Here is a 20739-nt window from a genome sequence, read left to right on the forward strand (position 1 = left end):
ATGGTTTGTGCTTCACGTCAATGTAAAGTGCCAGTATAACTCTGGACTCAGCACCCAATCTGACTCTGGGTTGCAGCAGTACGAGATACCCCTTGGGGAAGCTGTCTACACCAGTTGGTGTCAAACTAGATTTAAACAGTACTCGGAGTACTATTGGATCTCTTTGGCCCTTTAGAAACTGGAACAAAGAGCCCGTGCTCTCATTTAAAACCTATGGGTCAGGGAGTGAGGTTCTATCCGTGCAGATAAAGCCTCTTGTGCAGAGCTCCCTCCTGGCCATTACAGTATGATTCGCAGCCCACAGCACAGATCCTCATGAGCTTCCTCTTCCTGCTTGATTTTCCCGCTGACAAGGAAATTACATCGATTCATTCACTAAAAGTAACGTTTACTTTTTAAACCTTAGCTCACCACATTCAGCGCTAACTTCGCAAAGTTGTTTATTGCACAACTTAAATTCACGCTGCCTATTGCTCTATTTTTCCTGGAAGTTACAGTGATTGGTGAAAGAAAGAAGCCAGAAATTCATTCCTAATGTAAACTAATACCATCCCAAAGGCATTTTGTTGAAAAATTCCGTCTCGGTTTATGCAAGTAAATGGAGTGGAAAAAGAATTACTTTCGCCGAAAGGCATCACTGTCATACCACAGCTCTTTATATATGAATAACACAGTGAGTGCAGCCACTGTATATTCCAAAGAGGTGGCAAGTTCCTGTGGAATTCTCTACCACAGAAGGCTGTGGAGGCCAAGTCACTGAATATATTTAAGAAGGAGCTCATCAAGGGGTACGGGGAGAGAGCGGGAATATGGTATTGCCATGATCATATTGAATGGCGGAGCAGGCTCGAATGGCCGACTCCTGCTCCTATTTTCTATGTTTCTATGTGTAAACTATTTTCATTTAGCATGTGAAAAAAGATGACACTGCCAGCAATCTGCTGTTCTAATCATGAAATCCTGTTATTTTCTGTTCAAAGGTGACATTGGAGGTCAGATGGGTTTGTTCATCGGTGCAAGTCTCCTGACCATACTGGAACTTTTTGACTACATGTATGAGGTAAGCGTTTTGTAAATCGTTTTGCGCCAGCCTTCTGTATAAGGCCTCAGAAGAAGGGAGTGTGGACTGTTTGGTTGAATGGAGAATGCAAGAACTGACAGTGAGCGCCTGGGTTGCTCGGTTGGTTACTGCACCACCAGGTGTGGTACTGAACCACACAAACCAGAAATGGCCAAAAATTGGATCTCTGGCCTCTGCAAAGTTCACTGATCTTAGCCAGAGCAGCAACACTACAAATAATCATTGTCAGGTGACCAGTTTTATACTCGCGCCCACTTTTTTCACACACATTAGTGACTTGAGGAGAACGTACACTGAAGGTGAGAACAGTATCAGGCTAAGGTGCGATTTGCCCCCATCGTTGAATAGAATGCTGGAACGCACTAAACCTAAAGGATGGCTACGTGCTGGCCGAACCGTACCAGGGCATGAGTCGACAAGTGGAGGAGGGAAGATTGAGGGGGAGAAAAAGGGAAAGCACCAAAGTAACTGAGAAACAAGACGGGACTGGGTTGCACAGCGGGTTATACAATGCCCTTTCACCTCTGGGGCCTGGAATCAAATCCACACCAGACTTGATAGGATGAGAGACTCCTCACTCTGCTGGCTGTAAGGGAGCGAGTTTAGGCAGTCTCAAGACTATCCTTGTGGGTACAAACCCCTGATTTGGCACTAGTTGGTGACCTCACTCAGAGAGGCCACAAGGATGGCTGGTGCAGAAAATGGAAAAAAATACTAAATGGAGTTGGAGGTTTCAGTGTTTGACCAAGGTGATATGAAGAGAAATTGAATCCATTTAGAGTGGTCCTTTGTGCACAGGAGCTGAGAAATTCATTTTCTACTGTTCCAAAGATTGCTGCAAGACTTGCCTTGGAACCACACCAAATAACGGCAACGCATTGAAGTGTCAAGAAAATGCATCAGGCAGTTAGACGTGTTTATAGCAATAGCAACACAATATGAGAAACCCTGGGTAGACTCCCTGTTTATCTGTAGAAGTTAACTTCCCCATGGCAACCATTTTCTAAAAGCTCCAGTGTAATTTTTATTGTTGGGAGTAAGTGGAACAATGATAATTGTCCCAAAAGTGCCTGCACATTGAGATTTATCTGCATACGTGATCACTCCATGTAGTTACTGTTAAACTAGCCTAGTGATGCCAGTTACTTGATTATCCACCATTTGATTCGAGCCGGTCTGTTGAGCTTTCTAACTACTGCTCCCAGTCAAGTCTAATTGGTATTCCCAGTGAACTATGGAACTTCAAAGCTAAATCAGGCTTTCAGATCTCAATCCTGCCTCTGCACAAAAGACATTAACCAGTTCTACAGATCAATCCGTCTAATCCTCCTTAAAAGTTCCGTTTAGCCATTGTGCGCACAGCAATCTTTGGGACAAGTCTCAGCTTTAAATAATAATCAATTATAGTGAAGCACTCAGACAGCTTTTTGTGCTTTTTATAGGAACATAGGAACAGGAGTAGGCCATTTAGCCCCTCGAGCCTGTTCTGCCATTTAATGAGATCATGGTTGATCTGTGACCTAACTCCATATACCCGCCTTAGCCCCATATCCCTTAATACCTTTGGTTAACAAAAATCTATCAATCTCAGATTTAAAGTAAACAATTGAGCTAGCATCAGCTGTTGTTTGCAGAAGAGAGTTCCAAACTTCTACCACCTTTTGCTTGTAGAAGTGTTTTTTCTAACTTCACTCTTGAAAGTCCTGGCTCTAATTTTTAGGCTATGTTCCATAGTCCTCAACTCCCCAACCTGTGGATATAGTTTCTCTCTATCTACCCCATCAGTTCCCCTTAATATCTTGAAAACTTCGATCAAAACACCCCTTTAATCTTCTAAATTCCAGGGAACCCTAGTTTGTGTAATCTCTCCTCATAATTTAACCCTTGGAGTCCAGATATCATTCTAGTAAATCTACGCTGCACTCCCTCCAAGCCAATATGTCCTTCCCAAGGTGCGGTGCCCAGAACTGAACACACTACTCCAGGTGTGGTCTAACCAGGGCATTGGATAGCTGTAGCATAACTTCTACCCCCTTGTATCATACAATCATAGAAAGGTTACAGCATAGAAGGAGACCATTCGGCCCATCAAATCTATGCCGGCTCTATGCAAGAGCAATCCAGTCCCACTCCCCCGCCCTATCCCCGTAGCCCTGCAATTTTTTTCCTTTCAAGTACTTATCCAATTCCCTTTTGAAGGCCGTGATTGAATCTGCCTCCACCACCCCCTCGGGCAGTGCATTCCAGATCATAACCACTCGCTGTGTAAAAAAGTTTTTCCTCATGTCACCTTTGGTTGTTTTGCCAATCACCTTAAATCTATGTCCTCTGGTTCTTGACCCTTCCGCCAATGGGAACAATTTCTCTCTATCTATTTTGTCTAGACCCCTCATGATTTTAAATACCTTTATCAAATTTCCTCTCAATCTTCTCTGTTCCAAGGAGAACAATCCCAGTTTCTCCAGTCTATCCACATAACGAAAGTCCCTCATCCCTGGAATCATTCTAGTAAATCTCTTCTACACCCTCTCAAAGGCCTTCACATCTTTCCTAAAGTGCGGTGCCCAGAACTGGACACAATACTATATTCTAGTCCTCTAGCTATAAAGGCCAGCATTCCATTAGCCTTTTTTATTTTCTGTACCTGTCCATGACATTTTAATGATCTATGTACATGGACGCCTAAGTCTCTTTGGATCTCCACTGTTTCGACCTTTTCACCATTTAGAAAGCACTCTGATCTATCCTTTTTAGGTGCAAAGTGAATGACCTCACACTTACATTGAAATCCATTTGCCACAGTTTTGCCCATTCACTTAATCTATTAATATCTCTCTGTAATTTTATGCTTCCATCTACACTGCTTACAATGCTGGCTATCTTTGTGTCATCGGCAAACTTGGATATGTGGCTCTCTATCCCGTCATCTGAGTCATTAATCAATACAGTGAATAGTTGAGGCTCCAACACAGAGCCCTGTGGGACACCACTAGTCATAACCTGCCAATTTGAGTACCTGCCCATTATCCCTACTTTCTGTCTCCTGCCGCTCAGCCAATTTCCTAACCAGGTCAATAATTTGCCCTCAATTCCATGAGCTTCAACTTTAGCTAACAGTCCCTTATGAGGGACTTTATTGAATGCCTTCTGGAAGTCCACATAAACAACATCCATAGACATTCCCCTGTCCACTACTTTAGTCGCCTCTTCAAAAAATACAATCAGGTTTGCCAGGCATGACCAACCCTTTACAAATCCATGCTGGCCCTCTCTCTGCTCAGTTGAGAATTTTCAAGATGTTCAGTCACTCTATCCTTATTTATAGACCCTAGTAATTTCCCGACAACAGATGTTATGCCAACTGGTCTATTATTCCTTTGTTTCCCTCCCTCACCTTTCTTAAATAGCGGAGTGACGTGCAATTTTCCAATTTAAAGGAACGGTTCCAGAATTGCGAGAACTTTGGAAGATTATAGTTAGGGCTTCTGCAATGTGCTCGCCTACTCCCTTTAAAACCCTGGGATGGAAACCATCTGGTCCTGAGGATTTGTCACTCTTTAGTGCCATTATTTTCTTCATTACTGTTAATTTGCTTAAGTTAATTATGGTGAGTCCCCGTCAAAATTAGTTTCCTTGGGGTGACCGGCATGCTATCCTCTTTACTGTAAATACTGACGCAAAGTAATTATTTAACATGTCCACCATTTCCTTATTTTCATTTACAATATCACCATTATCAGTTTTTAAGGAGCCCATATTACTCTTGACCACCTTTTTCCTAATATAATTGTAAAACATTTGTGTTGATTTTGATATCGCTTGCTGGAGTTTGCAGCCAGGGTGAAGAAATTATTTTATTGTTCTTCAGGCTGCAGTTCATGTTTTTCTCAGTCAATGTATTATATTAATGATGTGGAGATGCCGGTGATGGACTGGGGTGGACAAATGAAAGGAATCTTACAACACCAGGTTATAGTCCAACAGTTATATTAAAGATTGCAGGCAATCTAACAATATCATTACGCTCCCTTGGAAGTTCTCAGTGATCCAAACTGAGTGGAGCTTACAGACGTCCCTCACAGAGTGGGAGGGAAAATCGGAGAAGCTTGCTCCACACTCCCCCTCGCAACTAGATCAGGAATGCCATTAACAGAGTCCTAGGAACAGGTCACCTACCTTGGTTAAAGAAAAAACTTGCATTTATATAGCACCTTTCACAACCTCAGGACATTCCAAAGTGTTTTACAGCCAATGAAGTACTTTTGAAGTGCAGTCACTGTTGTAATGTAGGAAACACAGCAGCCAATTTGCGCACAGCAAGGTCCCACAACAGCAATGTGATGATGACCAGATAATCTGTTTCAGTGATGTTGGTTGAGGGATAAATATTGGCCAGGACACCAGGGAGAACTCCCCTGCTCTTCTTCGAAATAGTGCTGCGGGATTGTTTACATCCACCTGAGAGGACAGATAGGGCCTCAGTTTAACGTCTCATCTGAAAGGCGGCACCTCCGACAGTGCAGCACTCTCTCAGTACTGCACTGGGAGTGTCAGCCTGGATTATGTGCTCAAGTCCCTGGAGTGGGTCTTGAACCCACGAACTTTTGATTCAGGTGGGAGTGTTACCACTGAGCCATGGCTGACACCTGTCACTGAATGCCAAAGCCCTTTCTCTAGGGCTCCTCCGACAAGTAGATACATTTCATGGTGTGATGCTGACCCTTATATACCAGGACGGTCCCAGACCTGATCGCTGCATTAGTTGATCCCAGCTGTAGCAGTGAATGTACTGCAAGCGATCTCTGAGTCCTGGGGCAAGAAAGGGCGGCTGTGGGGAATCAGCCAGGGTTCCTGCTCCTAAATACTGTCCGGGGATCACTATTAAAAAGTGAACATGCGTGGCTGTCAGGTTTGTCCTGGCTATGATTGCCCTCCTACCCCAGTTGGCAAATAGCCTGCTGACTTCACTGTCTAGGGTCATGTGTGAAGAATGGCCACTTGTGTGACATGCCCATGGGCAGCCAGTACCCATGGAACTGTCCCTCTGCATAAATTACCACCTTATCAAAGGAAGTGGGGAGAAAAAAGCAACGTTTTTACACCCCTCTTTCCACCCTTACATTTTTTTTTAATAATACACAACATGTAAACAAAAAGTCTAAAGATAGAATACAGGGAGATGCTACCAAGAGTGAGGAGTTGAGCACTTTAGTGAAAGGTGAATCTTGTGCGTCTGGTAACTTAAAATAGTACAATCACGCCTCCACCCTGCTAACTGACAGGTACCTCTTCATTGGTCTCCATCGGGAACTCACCTTATTGAGAATTGAGTTCCTTTACTGGCAGCAAAGCAGTCGTTGCCGACACCAGGGGAAAGGTGTGCCGGGGTAGGAGTTTTGTAATGATCATTTGGTTGTAAGGTTGTCTTATGTATGTCTGAGTTTAGCTTTGCTGATCCCAGGACCATCATAACTGGTGTGTACGCCCCCTGCTGCTTGTAGGTTGCTTGAATACCTCTTCAAGAGTTGCGCTTTACTTCATTGTGACAGAATCTGTCCAAACGATTATGATAATTGACAGTTTATTCTGTCATTCCCCTGAGCAATACATGACTGGCCAGATCTTACACATATTGATCTGTTACAAGTAACTCCCAGACCACCCTCTGAAAGTCCCCAAGGACTGCCTGTTCTTTGCTTCCATAAAGCAATGACTTTTCAGACTCATTGACAATTTGATGGGAACGGCTCAGTCTGGCATGAGAACTACTACTGTCTCACTGTCTGCTAAAGCCACCTAGATCATAAAGCGAGCCTTTAGCTCAGTGGTAGCATTCCCGCCCTGGAGTCAGAAGGTGCAGCGTTCGTAATTCTGTTCTGGACAGTCCTGGTAAGTGGAGGGAGTTACTGAGTGGGGTACCTTGGGGCTTAGTGCTGGGACCACCGCTGTTTCCAATTGCCATAATGACCTGGATTCAGAAACTCAATTCAAAGTGGTCAAATTTGCAGATGATACCAAACAAGGAATCAGAAGAGGCAGCTCAGAAATTACAGGATAAAATATGTAAGTGGGCAGAACAATGGCAGATGGAATTTAATGCAGACAAATGTAAAGTACAGCATGAATGAAGAAACAATAGATGACATACATACTCCACGAATGGTGTTGAAATGGCTAAGGATGAAGCTGAAAACGACCCAGGACTCTTCGTAGACTTGACGCTAAGCTCAGATTGTGATGCCCATGCTCGTCTTACTAAACATTATGGGCCAGAAATCGCTCCAGAAATAACGGAGGAGCTCAACAGCGCTCTCCGTTTTTAGTGGCCAAATCGAGGAGCAATTTCCGGCGTTCGCACATGCGCAGTGAAACGCGGAAATCCGGAACTTGCTCCGACTGGTTCGCCGGCATTATGACAGCTTCGAATTAAAGGGCCATCGCACGCTGCAATCAGAGAAATCATTGAAAAAACGTCAACTTGCTCATCTGCCCACTGGAAAGTAACTATTTATGCCTCCAAACAGGTACGCTTAAAATTACCAGGTCTAAACTAAGTTTTAACATAATGGGGTGCCCAGAACAGCAAAACAACTAAAAATTAACTTTAAAAAATGTGGAGTCTCATATTACTCCTTATTTTAATAGTTGCTGGTCATTTAAAAAAAATAAAATTAACTTTTAAAAAATTTTCTCTTCTGTCTCTTTTTAATTTAATTCATTTTTTTCTTTGGCTTTTTATTTTAAAAAATTTAAATGTTTATTTACAATGACATCCAGAACGCTAACTTTAAATGAATGAAGTCTGCTTGCCTGCTTGAGCAATGCAGCCTGAATCTATGGACGGGGCTTCTCTTCCTGACAGATTTTGTGGGCGTCTCTTCTCCTCTCTCAGACATTTCCAGCCGCGCGGTGACTCACGCTGCTCAGAGGCTGGGTTGATAGCGCACATTTTGTTTAAAGTTCAAATTCAAGCAATTCGACGCCACAGAGCCCGCAGTGAGTGTTCTCGTTAATTAAATTCGCAGGAGCTGCGGTGAGCGTTCCCACATGCTTGGAGCGATTTCTGGCCAATGTCTGGAGCAGTGCAATTGACAGCTATTACTGGCTTCAGATTTGTTTATGGGTTGAATTTATATGACTTCAATTCCATTCGTTACAATTCATTTGCAGTTATAATTACACTGAGTTTAAAAACAAGACACAATGCCAATACTGAACACAACAATGTGTACTTGTAATGGCTCTCACCAAGCCAGTAATAGTCTAACAATCGCTGCCATAGCAACCCCCTCTGCTTCTAATATGCCATCGACTGAAATTGAGATCTGTAAATTTCCAATGCTGAACAGCACCAAGTCAATTAGATAATGAGTAAGTCTGCATCAGTGAAGTGAACGCCAATCATAGTGTTGTAAGATTCGTGATGTGCTTACTCTAAACATCGTACTTAGATTAATTGTGTTGCCTGTGTATATTCATTCTTGCTTAATTAATTCCGAGCAGGGTTAAAGTTTCTGATTATCTGAAAACCATTGTGAAATCGCAAGTTCACTAATTATAAATCAGGAGGCTTTCACGTGGGTCTTACTTTTGCAGATTTTGTGCCAAACGTTCACGAGTGTTTGGCACAAAATCTGCAAAAGTAAGACCCACGTGAAAGCCTCCTGATTTATAATTAGTGAACTTGCGATTTCACAATGGTTTTCAGATAATCAAAAACTTGCATTTATATAGCCCCTTTAGCGTAGTAAAAACGTCTCAAGGCGCTTCACAGGAACATTATCACGCAAAATTTGACACCGAGCCACATTAGGAGATATTAGGACAGGTGACCAAAAGCTTGGTCAACGAGGGAGGTTTTAAGGGAGCGTCTTAAAGGAGGGGAGAGAGGTAGAGAGGTGGAGAGGTTTAGGGAGGGAATTCCAGAGCTTAGGGCCTAGGCAGTTGAAGGCATGGCAGCCAAAGGTGGGGTGAAGGAATTCGGAGATGCACAAAGAGGCAAGAATTGGAGGAGCACGGAGATCTTGGAGGGCTGTAGGGCTGGAAGAGGTTACATAGATAGAGAGGGGGTGAGACCATGGAGGGATTTGAAAACAAGGATGAGAATTTTAATTGTTCTGCACCTGAGAGATGCAGCAGGAAAAGACAATGACTGAAAACTAAAAGAGCAGCTAATTGTTGGCTGGCTGAAGTTGTTGCTAATGAACACTTGCTGCCTGAATGTTGTCATTAGGGAGCAAGTATTTTCAGATATCATTGTCGCTACTCTGAAACAAAAATCTTCTTGAGGTGGCCAAACAGGACAGATTATGAAGACCAACAGGAGGTGATTCATATCTGACGTGACAACTCGTGAGTAATAGAGCTACAAGTGAGTTATAACTGGTGCCACGAGTGGAATACAAATAATATTGCTTGGGTTTTCGTAATGTATTTTGTCTTAAACTAAATGTTAATTGAAGAATTAAGTGACATTAATTAGATAAAAAGGCAAAAGAGAGTGAGTTTAATGATGCGCTGGATCACTTTATGGTCTTGTTTCAATGGAGCTGGGGGCAGTGTGAATGCGAATTGGTCTGTTTTGGGTATGGATTTAGAATGGTGATATTTTCAATGTTCAACATACAAGACATTGGTTAGGCCACAGTTGGAGAATTGTGCGCTGTTCTGGGCACCCCATTATAGGAAGTATATTAGAGCTTGGTAAGGGTACAGCAAAGATTTACTAGAGTGGTACTAGAAATAAGACCTATTATGAAGAAAGACATGAAAAATTGGAGCTTTTTCACAGAAACAGGGAAGGCGAAAACAGGGATTGAACACAGATTTTCCAAATTATAAGAAGCTTGTGAGTGTAAATAGTGAATGATTGTTTCCACTGGATGTGAATCGGTAACAAATGGTTACAGACTCAGGGTTATCACTAGAAGGATGAAGAGGAAAGTCAGAAGAATTTTCTTCACCCAGAGGCTATTGCAACATGACATGCTTTACTACAAGTGGCTATTGAGACAGATATAATTTAAAAGGTAAATATTTGAAAAGGAAGAATGTAAAAGGATATGGGGAAAGGACGAGGAAATGGGATTGGAGTAGATAGCCCAGTTGAAGAGCTAGCATCAGCACAGTGGGCTGAATGGCCCCCTTCTGTGCTGTAATTTCTGATTCTATCACTCTTTAAAACAGTTTTTCAGAGGAAAAGTAGTTGCAGTAATTGGAATACAATATGATGGCAACTCCATTAAATGTGAAAAACATTATTGAAATTATATCAGATAAGGTAGAAGACAAGTTCACAGACTGCATCAAACCTTAAAACTTTGCAACTTGATACTTATTGCCCACCTAATCGTCATCAAATAAAAGAAAGAATCGACCTTTTTCTGCAATAAACTCTAATCATCCGAATCATGGAGTTTGGGTGGGGGGTGATTGGGGGGGAGGGGTGCTGTCTGTGAAGGACAAGAGGTCAGGGTTGAACAGTGGAGATGTGATGATTGATGAGTACCCTAGAGTTTTGCTTGATTGTACAGAACCTCCCCTCAGAACACTCAATAAATGGGATAGAGTCCAAGACAGATAGAGTAGTCTGTAGAATGGGTGGGCTTGATGAGTTGAATGGCTTTTCCTCACTTCACATTTTCTAATAAAGTCTCTGCCCTGCCAAGGACCCTGTGTGAAATGAGCTTTGCCAGTCTCAACCTTGTTCCTAGTGGACACACATTCACATAAAAAAACTGCCCGTAATTCAGTATTAAACTGGCAGTGTCTCTCGGGTTTACACTGCTGCGGTAGGGGCAGTCATCTAGGGTTGGGGTTTAGGGCATATTATCAGGGCCAGAGCAAAGGGAGCTTCGCTCTGCGCCTCTGCTGTACTTGACCTGGCAATGCTTGATGTCAAATGTGTGAAACATATTGCATTCCCCAGCACTGCCAGAATACAGCCAAGAAAAAATCTCTTGTCGCAAAGAAGATGCCAATGAAATAACCGTGTTCAAAAAAAATTATAGCTGTCCTGAATCAAATTTCAGCCATCAAGGCAAAGTTGTTCATCGGCTTTGTACAAGTCATTCCCTGCTGGGTTGCAACTTGTAATAAATCAACTCAATCTCATTCATTATTGACTAAGTAAGAAATATATATTGAGTCATGTCAAGTTTCTTAATTCCCATGTCCCTTCAATGAAGAACAAACGGTGGCTGGCAGCATGGTACAAGCTTGTAATGTGCTCCAGGGCTCCGTTGACGTTACAAACTGCGAGAGCCCACCACAAGTAGCTTCCCATTTTACCAACCACTCAAATGCATACTCACTTGCAGATGCTGCTTCATTTTTTTTTCCTGATCCCCCATGGCATTGCTCACTGGTAGTCTACGGTCTGGTTGTCCGCCATTAATTTCCGCAGGGGTTGTCCCGGTCATCTGCCGTAACTTGGGTGGAAGACCGACGGAAGCCCCAGAGACACAGTGGGAGTTCGGGAAAGCCCCAGTGGAAATTCTAGTTTAGTTGCTAAGACGGAGCTGGGTTTGACCTGACCTGTCCCTTTTTTTTATTTGGAGAATTGAATCCATACGTTTTGTGAAGTCACTGTGCAGCTTTGCCACATGGTTCTCAGATGAGAAGACCGCCCTGGCTGTTACGGGCTGTCCTTCTCGAGAATAGAAAGGCAAGAGGGTCAAATTGGTTTCAATGTCCATGAGGCGCAGTACCCAGGTGTCAGCATGTAGCCCTTAATGGGAGCCATGACAGGTCAATGCAGCCAGCAATTACAGGATCATTTGGCCTCGTTCATGCTCCAGGCGCAGAACGTTGCATGCTGTAAGGGCACGTCGGAATATTGGGTGCAGAGGGTAACGTGCCCATCGTGCATCCCGCCCGATTGTCCACCACTTAAATTAATGGACGGAAAATCAGGTTGCATGAAGGGTGTGCTCGATATTCCGATATATGCTCCCGATGTGCAGTGCTCTGGGGATATGATTGTAATTGGCAAACTTGCTATACAGTGCATTCTTACAAGGTGTGGCTGATTCTTCTTACCTTGCCAAACCTGGTAAGGTCATTAAACTTCTTCCTGCACTGAATAGCAGTGCGATTAAGAAATTTCTGACTTGTGCTGTTGCAAAACAGGCAAGCACCTAATAGCAGGGGTTTCCAACACCATAATTTGCCCACATTGCCACAGAAATTAAGGAAGAGTCAGCGTTAGTGCCGTCAGGTGGGCAGAAGTCCCGCCCTGCCACCCTTTGGGCAGGGATCACACTCCTGCAGAAAATCTGTGCTTGAGTGTCAGCAGGCACACTCTCCCGCAGGGCTCACAGGGGAGTTGTTGCTGTTTTCATATCTGTGAAGAGTATGAATTCACGGGCTAATTAACAGTCTGACAGGCCGCGACATAAACACTCCTTCCATGGCCATATTTATAGCAGCAGATAGGGTGGTTAGTCCCATTTGGTGGGAGGGTTAATGGGCTCCCAGAACCCGTACTATGAGGAGGGACCACCCACCCACCAGGCATGGGTATCCTGCTGGACATCACCCCAGAATTGCAGGGCCAGCCTCCACTCACCAGGGCTGTCTTGGAGCAGGGTTTGAACCCTGCATCTTCTGATTCAGAGCCAGGAACACTACCACTAAGCCAAAGGCTGGCTTCACAGAGCAGTGATCCAAGGATCTTGAGACCAATTCTGCAACTTCACCGGCTTCCCTGACTGAGATTGATAACTCAGCACAGACGGGATTTAACCTGGAACCTTCTGGTCTATTCAGCTTAGAACCACACCATGGGATCCATTCACCAACTAAAGCCAACAGGGGTGCCTGGTGCTATTTTATTCCATTTTCAGTGGGGTCTTTTCCTTTGTGGACAGTAATGGATGACAAACTTCTGCGACTCGATCATGTGGCTTGAAGTAAAGTGTGCTAAGCCCCGATTTTCATCGCTTCACCACTGGCGGCCTAGACTCTAAGCTCTGGAATTTCCTCCCTAAACCTCTCCACCTCTCTAAGACGCTCCTTAAAACCTACCCCTTTGTCCAAGCTTTTTGGTCACCTGGCCTAATATCTCCTCATGTGGCTCGGTGTCAAATTTTGTTTGGTGAAGTCTTGGGACGTTTTACTACGTTAAAGGCGCTATATAAATGCAGGTTGTTGTTGTTGTTACACGAATTGAAGTGATATTAATAGTAATTCAGCAATTCAAGCTGCGCAATACAAATTCCAGCCATTTCACAAAATACTCTGGGGGAGAAATTCCTGGGGGTTCTCCTGATCTCCTGCCGTTACTTCATTGGAAGCGAGGCAGAAACCCAGGAGAAACGCCGTCTCATTCGCTTAACGTCATTTCTCCAGGGGTTTCGCCACACCTTCACCAACGTTTCGACAGGAGATCGCGTGGAAATTCCAGGCTTCAGTGATAGTGATTTGCTTCCACTGACAGCACGTTTGGAATCAGGCAGCAGATTTCACTGGTCAGAATGAATTTGGGCTGGAAATTCGACTTTGAGCTAAGCAAAGACTTTTTTTCATTGGGAGGTGCCTTTTTTGCAAGATTTCAATTCAAATCAACAGATGGTGATGTCAACATGGTTCATGTTGGTAGTACTCTCACCTGCTGAGCTGGAAGGTCATGGATTCAAGTCCCACTCGAGAGACTTGAACACATAATCTAGTTTGATATTTAAGTGCAGTACTGAGGGAGTGCTGCACTGCCAGAGGTGCTGCTTGTTTGCCTGTTCAGGTGGGTGTAAAAGATCCCAATGGTACTTTCACAAGAAGAGCTGATCCCAAAATTTGAAAAATAACTCTTCAGTTACTTTCTCTGCCAACTATCTATACAGTTTCTTCCTGAATTTGCTAATACTGTCCCCTTCTACTGCCTCTCCAGGCAGTCTTAGTTCAAGTGTTGGCACGACCGCCTCTGTCAGAAGGTTGCGGTTTCAAGCCCCACTCCAGAGACTTGAGCACATAATTCAGGCTGACACTTCGGATGAGACGTTAAAACGAGGCCCCGTCTGCCCTCTCAGGTGGACGTAAAAGACCCCACGACATTATTCAACGAAGAACAGGGGAGTTCTCCCCGGTGTCCTGGCCAATATTCATCCCTCAACCAACATCATTAAAACAGATTATCTGGTCATTATCACATTGCTGCTTGTGGCATCTTGCTGTGCACAAATTGGCTGCTGTGTTCACCTGCATTGCAACAGTGACTACACTTCAAAAATAATTCATTGGCTATGAAGCACTTTGGGATGTGAAAGGCACTATATAAATGCAAGTTTGTTATTTCTTATAATTTGAATTCAGAGGAGTGGACTGTTATACAATAGTTTCAGTTTAGAATTGAAATCCTTCTTTAATACTCAAAATATTAACAGCTGTAATGAGCTTCCATCAGCAGTTTGAGAGTGTCTAGTCGAGAATAGTTTCCTGATTAAATACTAAGCTTTCAGTGCAAATAACACTGCTTAATGCTTACAGAGTGAGAGTGTGATCAGATTGGCAGCATTTCATTTTGACCGAAGACAGGTAATAAAATTACTATGCCATTTACATTGAAGTAATAGGAGTCAGGTTTGTGATAAGGTTCTGATAATTGATTCGGCAAGATCTATATCGCAAAAGGGATTAAACAGCTCATAAACTAATGAGGGAAACATCACTCCGGATGGTCCATATTCAGGACTACTGCCTTACAGAGGCTGAATTCTGTTTTGATTGTAGGGATTCCAGGATTCTTAAAGGTGATTTGGGATTGCATTGTGCAACTCCATCCGGTTTTTCTTGAAAACTGAAAATACATTTGGCCTTGCCTGTATTAAATTATTTTTTTTAATTCAAGGAATTTGATGTTGGCAACGAGGAATTAAACAGTTTTCCACTTTGTACAGTGTCAGCATCGAGCACTCCCAGGTCAGGTATTGCAGATGTCTCTACTCTGACCTCGTGCCTTAAGTCCAACCTCAGAGAAATGTTTCTTAATGCACCAATGTGACGTCTCCAGTTCCATCACCAGCCCTCCTTGGGCTATGCTTGTGGCTCAGTTCTGCTAAACAGATTGAAATAGTTGGCAGAGAGTAAAGGTGATCGTAAAATCCAAGCTTATGTGTCTGTTGGCTTTGAGAAAAGATTGGATAGGCTGGGGTTGTTTTCTTTGGAACAAAGGAGGCTGAGGGGAGATTTAATTGAGGTATATAAAATTATGATGGGACTAGATAGAGTCGATAGGGAGGACCTATTTCCCTTAGCAGAGGGGTAGAAGGATTAGAGGGGAGCTGAGGAGAATTTTTTTCTCCTAGAGGGCGGTGGGGGTCTGGATCTCACTGCCTGAAAGGGTGGTAGAGGCAGAAACCCTCAACTCATTTTAAAAAGTATTTGGATGTGCACTTGAAGTGCCGTAACCCACAGGGCTACGGACCAAGTGCTGGAAAGTGGGATTAAAGTGGATAGCTCTTTTTTGGCCGGCATGGATATGATGGGCCGAACGGCCTCCTTCTGTGCCGTAACTTTCGATGACTCTATGATTCTCACACTGCACTTAGTGCCACAGTATTCTCGAAGGGTATTTTGTATGAGGATGTATGGAGAAAACCAATAGGCCTTTGGAACAAAACTCCTAAAGAGGCAAAAAGATAGGTGGAAGGTTGAGGGGGTGGGAGGAGTCACAATAAATAATCTCTGAAAGGGATAAGAAAGCTGACCTTTCTTCATTGTAATGTCCCTCCAGCTATTCTGCAAGGTTGCTGACATATATCCAAAGAAATAAATAACATCTTCTCAAAAAGCATAAAGGTTCATCCTTTAGGGACCAACTTGGCCTTTCAAGCTCACATCTGTTAAATCGCTAGCTGTTGACCTATTAAAAGGCATCACCTCCGCAATGCATTGGATTCCTTGACCTATGGCCAAGGTATCATCAGTTACCAAATCCCATTAGAAGATTATCTTGCACACATCAACGAAATGACAGAAAGCAGCTCATGCCCCTCCAGAGACCAGAGTCCCGAACCAGCTGAATAGATAATAAAGATTTCTTTTTTGTTGCCCACACGTTACCTGCTAAGAATAACAAGCAGGATTAGCAGTTCTATCCTCTAGTTTAGAGGGTACAAGATTTGAAGCAATAGAGTGGACATTTCCATTGCTGGCTGATTTCAGCAGGACCTTAAACAGTCCTCAGCTACCAAATTGACAGAAAATGGAATCTACATCTGAGTGGTGGATTTGGAAAGGACAACCCAACAGCGACCGAGGTGCAGAAATTCCAGGATTCTCACTTGTAAATTAGCCTTAGGTAGGGCCAGGCAAGACTACTCTGGAAATAAAGCATCCCTTTCAATCTGAATCCATTAATAGGACAATAGACACAAGTCCCGATTTTTCTATGGCTGGCAAAAACAGGGTCGTGTTGGCCCATAATGCAGGCTGGACAGAGAGTGAGCCATGCCAAATCTCCAGACAGGAGTCCCTCCTCCTAATTTGAATAGGCTGCTGATACATGAAAAGTTGGTCCAGAGAGTTTGGCCTGCAACACACTTGGCTGAGGCTGTTTCCCCTGGCTGGCGAATCTAGAACTAGGGGTCATAGTCCCAGGATAAGGGGTCGGCCATTTAGGACCGAGATGCGGAGGAATTTCTTCACTCAGAGGGTTGTGAATCTTTGGAATTCTCTACCCCAGAGGGCTGTGGATGCTCAGTCGTTGAGTACATTCAAGACTGAGATTGATAAATTTTTGGACGCAAAGGGAATCAAGGGATATGGGAATCAGGTGGGAAAGTGGAGTTAAGGTCGAAGATCAGCCATGATCTTATTGAATGGCGGAGCAGGCTCGAGGGGCCGTATGACCTACTCCTGCTCCTATTTCTTATGTTCTTATAAGGAAATCTGGCGAGGGAGCAGCTCTTCAGAAAAAATGGCCTACTTGTCCGCAGTGGGACAGGGAGACGTGGGCAGCGCTGTTACTTCTGATGTTGAAGAGGTGGGAGGTCCTGCTGTAGGAGGTGCATCAAAGGAGAGTTGCGCTATTTGGGGGCTGACAGCCACCTTCCAGTAAAAGTATAGGTGGAAGCTATGGAGGGAAGTCACCAACCAACTCAACGCAGTCACCCAGCTCCCTTGTAGTTGGCTGCAAATGAGAGAGATGTTTCTTGGTATCAGGAGGAAGGTGAAAAGTAACTGCACTGCTCCGTTTGACGATCCAGATTCTTTCCCCTCAGTCTGGTTCAGTAAAAACTGAAGTCGAATACATTTTAAAGTTCATCACAACTTTAATAGCAGGGTTCTTAGTCTGCAGCATTGATTTGGACTCCTGATAGAGTCCCTCTATGCTGGCAGAGCAAGAACAAGAAACATACAGAAATCCATACGTTTTTATACAAATCAATAGGGTTGGAACATACTTAACGAGGGTCAACACCAATCATAAGCCGGGCATAGGTTGCCATGCGGGGTTACATTATTTCCGGCCAATCATAGATCGTCCATGTGCTGATCATGTTGCTGTTAGACATCAAAGGGGATACTTCCTCACCTTCTAACTTGGAATGTTCTTCCCTGTTCCTTCTGTTCCTTATCTCCCAACCTGGAATGTCTTTCAACTTTGGCTAAGCTCGTTACCTATATTGATCTGCCATAAACATGGAGACATTCAGACCAGTCCTTGAATCACATCAAAGACTCTACATTGCTAAGACAATGCAAACCTGCTGACTACGCAAACATATGGCCCAGCAGGAGGCCAGGCCACCTGTACCAATCTCAGTTACTAACTAATTAACCCTTTCTAACCATTTTGCATTCTGCTTCTTTGCCACGTAGGCATTTTAATATTTTACCGAAAACTGACCACGTAGGGATTCTCATTCCCCCCTTTTATCATTTCATGATTACCAATTATTACGGTGCTCACTGGTTCTGCAGGTTCTGCAGCGCAGCAACATTTAAGTAAGCAATAAACTATAAGAATTATAACAATGAATATGACTAGCCCTTGAACTAGAGAAGTCCCAATAGAACACAGACATGTTTCATCAATACGCCTTTGTATCTTATCTGTTCTCAGGAACAGACTCCTTCTAAACATCTCTCAAGTAAGCTGCGAATGTCCTTGGTCAGCTAAACCTATTCATGTTAATTTGAAAAGGCTAACATAGTCAAATATCCTATGGTGCTTTATATTTTGTTTCCAGCCTAACTAGACTGAATGGTACCTTTCAGACCATTTTACACCTGTGAATTGGTGCCCTCCCCATTATATCCCTTAATCCAAATTCTCCCTACAATATCCCATTAGATGCTGTACCTCATCTTAACCAGGTTCCCTTCGTGTTGGCCACCAGTCCGGGTGGAAGAGAGGCAGAGCATCTGATAATCCTATCAAACTATAATTGTCTTCCCTTTTACATGCACCTTACCCCAGCGGGTGCTACTCCCGGTACCATTAAGATGTGTTCTTAGTTGAAACCACAGAGACAATGGGGACATTCTCACCCAGGCTCTGTTTTACTATCTTTGCCAAACCCTTCATCCTCTGCTTACATTTATTACATGCAATGAAAATCAAGAAGCACATTACAACAAACTGCACTACGACTAATATATATGAAATTAATCTAATCCAAGGATGGATCTGTATATTCAGTCCCAAATTCCAGAGGTCATTTCACCAGGTGGTGACTTTAATTTGGTCAATGTCATGCTTAATGTTGTTATTGTCCTGTTGTAGGTTATAATAAACCTTCTGGGAGAGGCGTATCTCCATTCGCAATGCTTCCAAGTATTTAGGCAACAGGGGTGTCAGATACCCAAATGTGTCCTGATATGCTTTTAAGTCCTTTCTGACATTCTCAGAAACTTGTAAGGTGGTGAGGTTATGCTGGTGTATCTCTACCAGTTCCTCGGGTCCAATCCGAACCAGGACTTCAGAAATGGAGTAGAATTCTGGACTTAAAATATCACAAGTTAGATTGGCATATTTAAACGTTTTCAAATTAGTTGTAACACAATATTCGCCCTCTCCGGCATATACCACTTAAGTGGGTTTTAGATCCGCCTCTAGGGCCTCCATGGTACAGTTAATATCCGGATTGGTACCGGTATTATTAAACCCACACTGTGCTTCTAGGCTGTGTCCAACACTATGTGGACACACAGTGACAGCATGTCTAGTAACACATCCCTTTAATTTTGTTCCAGCCAATCAGCTTAAATCTACGTCCTCTAGTTCTTGAACCCTCTGCTAGGGGAAACAGGTACTTCCTGTCTACTTTATCTGAGCCCCTCATAATCTTGTAATTTTGTATCCATCGTGCGGATATCTTCTAAATATTGTTTCTTCCAATTTTATTGTTAACTGATGGGAACCTAACCCTGAATTTTGGAAATCCAAATTACTGTGTCCCTCTTTACTTTAATTTCAGTCCTTTTGATTGATACCAGTGTTTCCTGACTGTTTCATTAATTAGTTGGTTTCTCTATGGACCATGTGTCAGTGCCTTGTTTAAAAGGATTTCTCACTCGCCTGGACCACATTAACCATTTTCCTGTTGTGCTGTTGTCAAGTAACTGAGCCTGTCTGAGACTCATTCTTCAATGTATCTTCTTCATGTATCTCCGCATACTAGCAGCATCTCATAGGAATGAGCTTAGTGTTCTTGGATATTAACTTTCTGCTGGCCAGTCTCTTCTTCCTCATGGTATTTCCGAACATTTTCCATGGCACACATCATATGTCCTGTAGGATTCAGTCCTGTAAAAGCAACTGGTTTGTTTAAAGAGTGGTTGCAATAGCTCACCAGGCCATAGGCCTTTGTAATCATGTTCTTCATCCTGATCTCCGTTTCAGATGATGGCAACATACATTTGTATCTTTTATGTCCACTGTAGCCACTCTTAGGTTTTCAGGTTATCTTATCAAAAAGATCAGGGGTGTCTAGAGTGCTTTTCTCCCCCTGCATGGTCCCGATGTCAGGGTAGTGGCCAGGCTATTGAGTGTAGTTTTCTCATTATTCATTATAGGCAAGGACACAAATATCTCCACGAGAAAGCTATCAATTTACTATTCTCAACTACACTTTCCTGACTTCCACTAGATTGTATATTTATGCCAGATTGATTTTTTTTATCATGCCCAATTCAATGACTTTAGAGAAATTCCCATATCTCCCCACCTCGAGCACTCTGTCTCGGAAGACAACAAATAGGTATCAGCCGTGGCTCAGTTGGTAGCACTCTTGCCTTTGAGTCAGAAGGTGGTGGACTCAAGCCCTGCTCCAGTGACTTGAGCAGATGTCTGGAGAGCCCCATAAAATAGTGCAGGCATCCTCCCCTTTAGGCTAGTGGCTCTGTCCCTGGTGATTTGGGCTGGGGTCAGCACTAGGCCAGACTGGTGGGTAGAAGTCCAAGCTCCCTCCCACACTTCTGGTGGTGTAGCAGCCTGACAGGAAATTTGAGGCTTGTGGCTTCAGAGGAGGGAAAACTTGGGGACTGGCAAAGGTCCAACAACTTGCTTTTATATGTCACCTTTAACATAGTTAAAAGTCCCAAGGTGCTTCACAGGAATGTAATCAAACATAATTTGACACCAAGCCACATAAAGAGACAAAAGGTTTTCAGGAGTGTCTTAAAGGAGGAGAGAGAGGTTTAGGGAGGGAATTCCA

At 43.4% G+C, this 20739-nt stretch overlaps 1 protein-coding gene across 5 annotated transcripts in view; it reads left to right on the plus strand.

Moving 5' to 3' along the window:
- Positions 1 to 20739, plus strand: part of asic1b (acid-sensing (proton-gated) ion channel 1b) — a 626564-nt gene that overhangs the window by 588387 nt on the left and 17438 nt on the right. For all 5 annotated transcript variants that reach the window (XM_067976674.1, XM_067976676.1, XM_067976675.1 and 2 more), the window contains one exon: positions 981 to 1060. In XM_067976674.1, the coding sequence (XP_067832775.1) occupies positions 981 to 1060 (80 nt within the window). The remainder of the gene's footprint in view (positions 1 to 980; positions 1061 to 20739) is intronic.

The sequence above is a fragment of the Heptranchias perlo genome, chromosome X (assembly GCF_035084215.1).
Source record: "Heptranchias perlo isolate sHepPer1 chromosome X, sHepPer1.hap1, whole genome shotgun sequence".
Classification (NCBI taxonomy): domain Eukaryota; kingdom Metazoa; phylum Chordata; class Chondrichthyes; order Hexanchiformes; family Hexanchidae; genus Heptranchias; species Heptranchias perlo.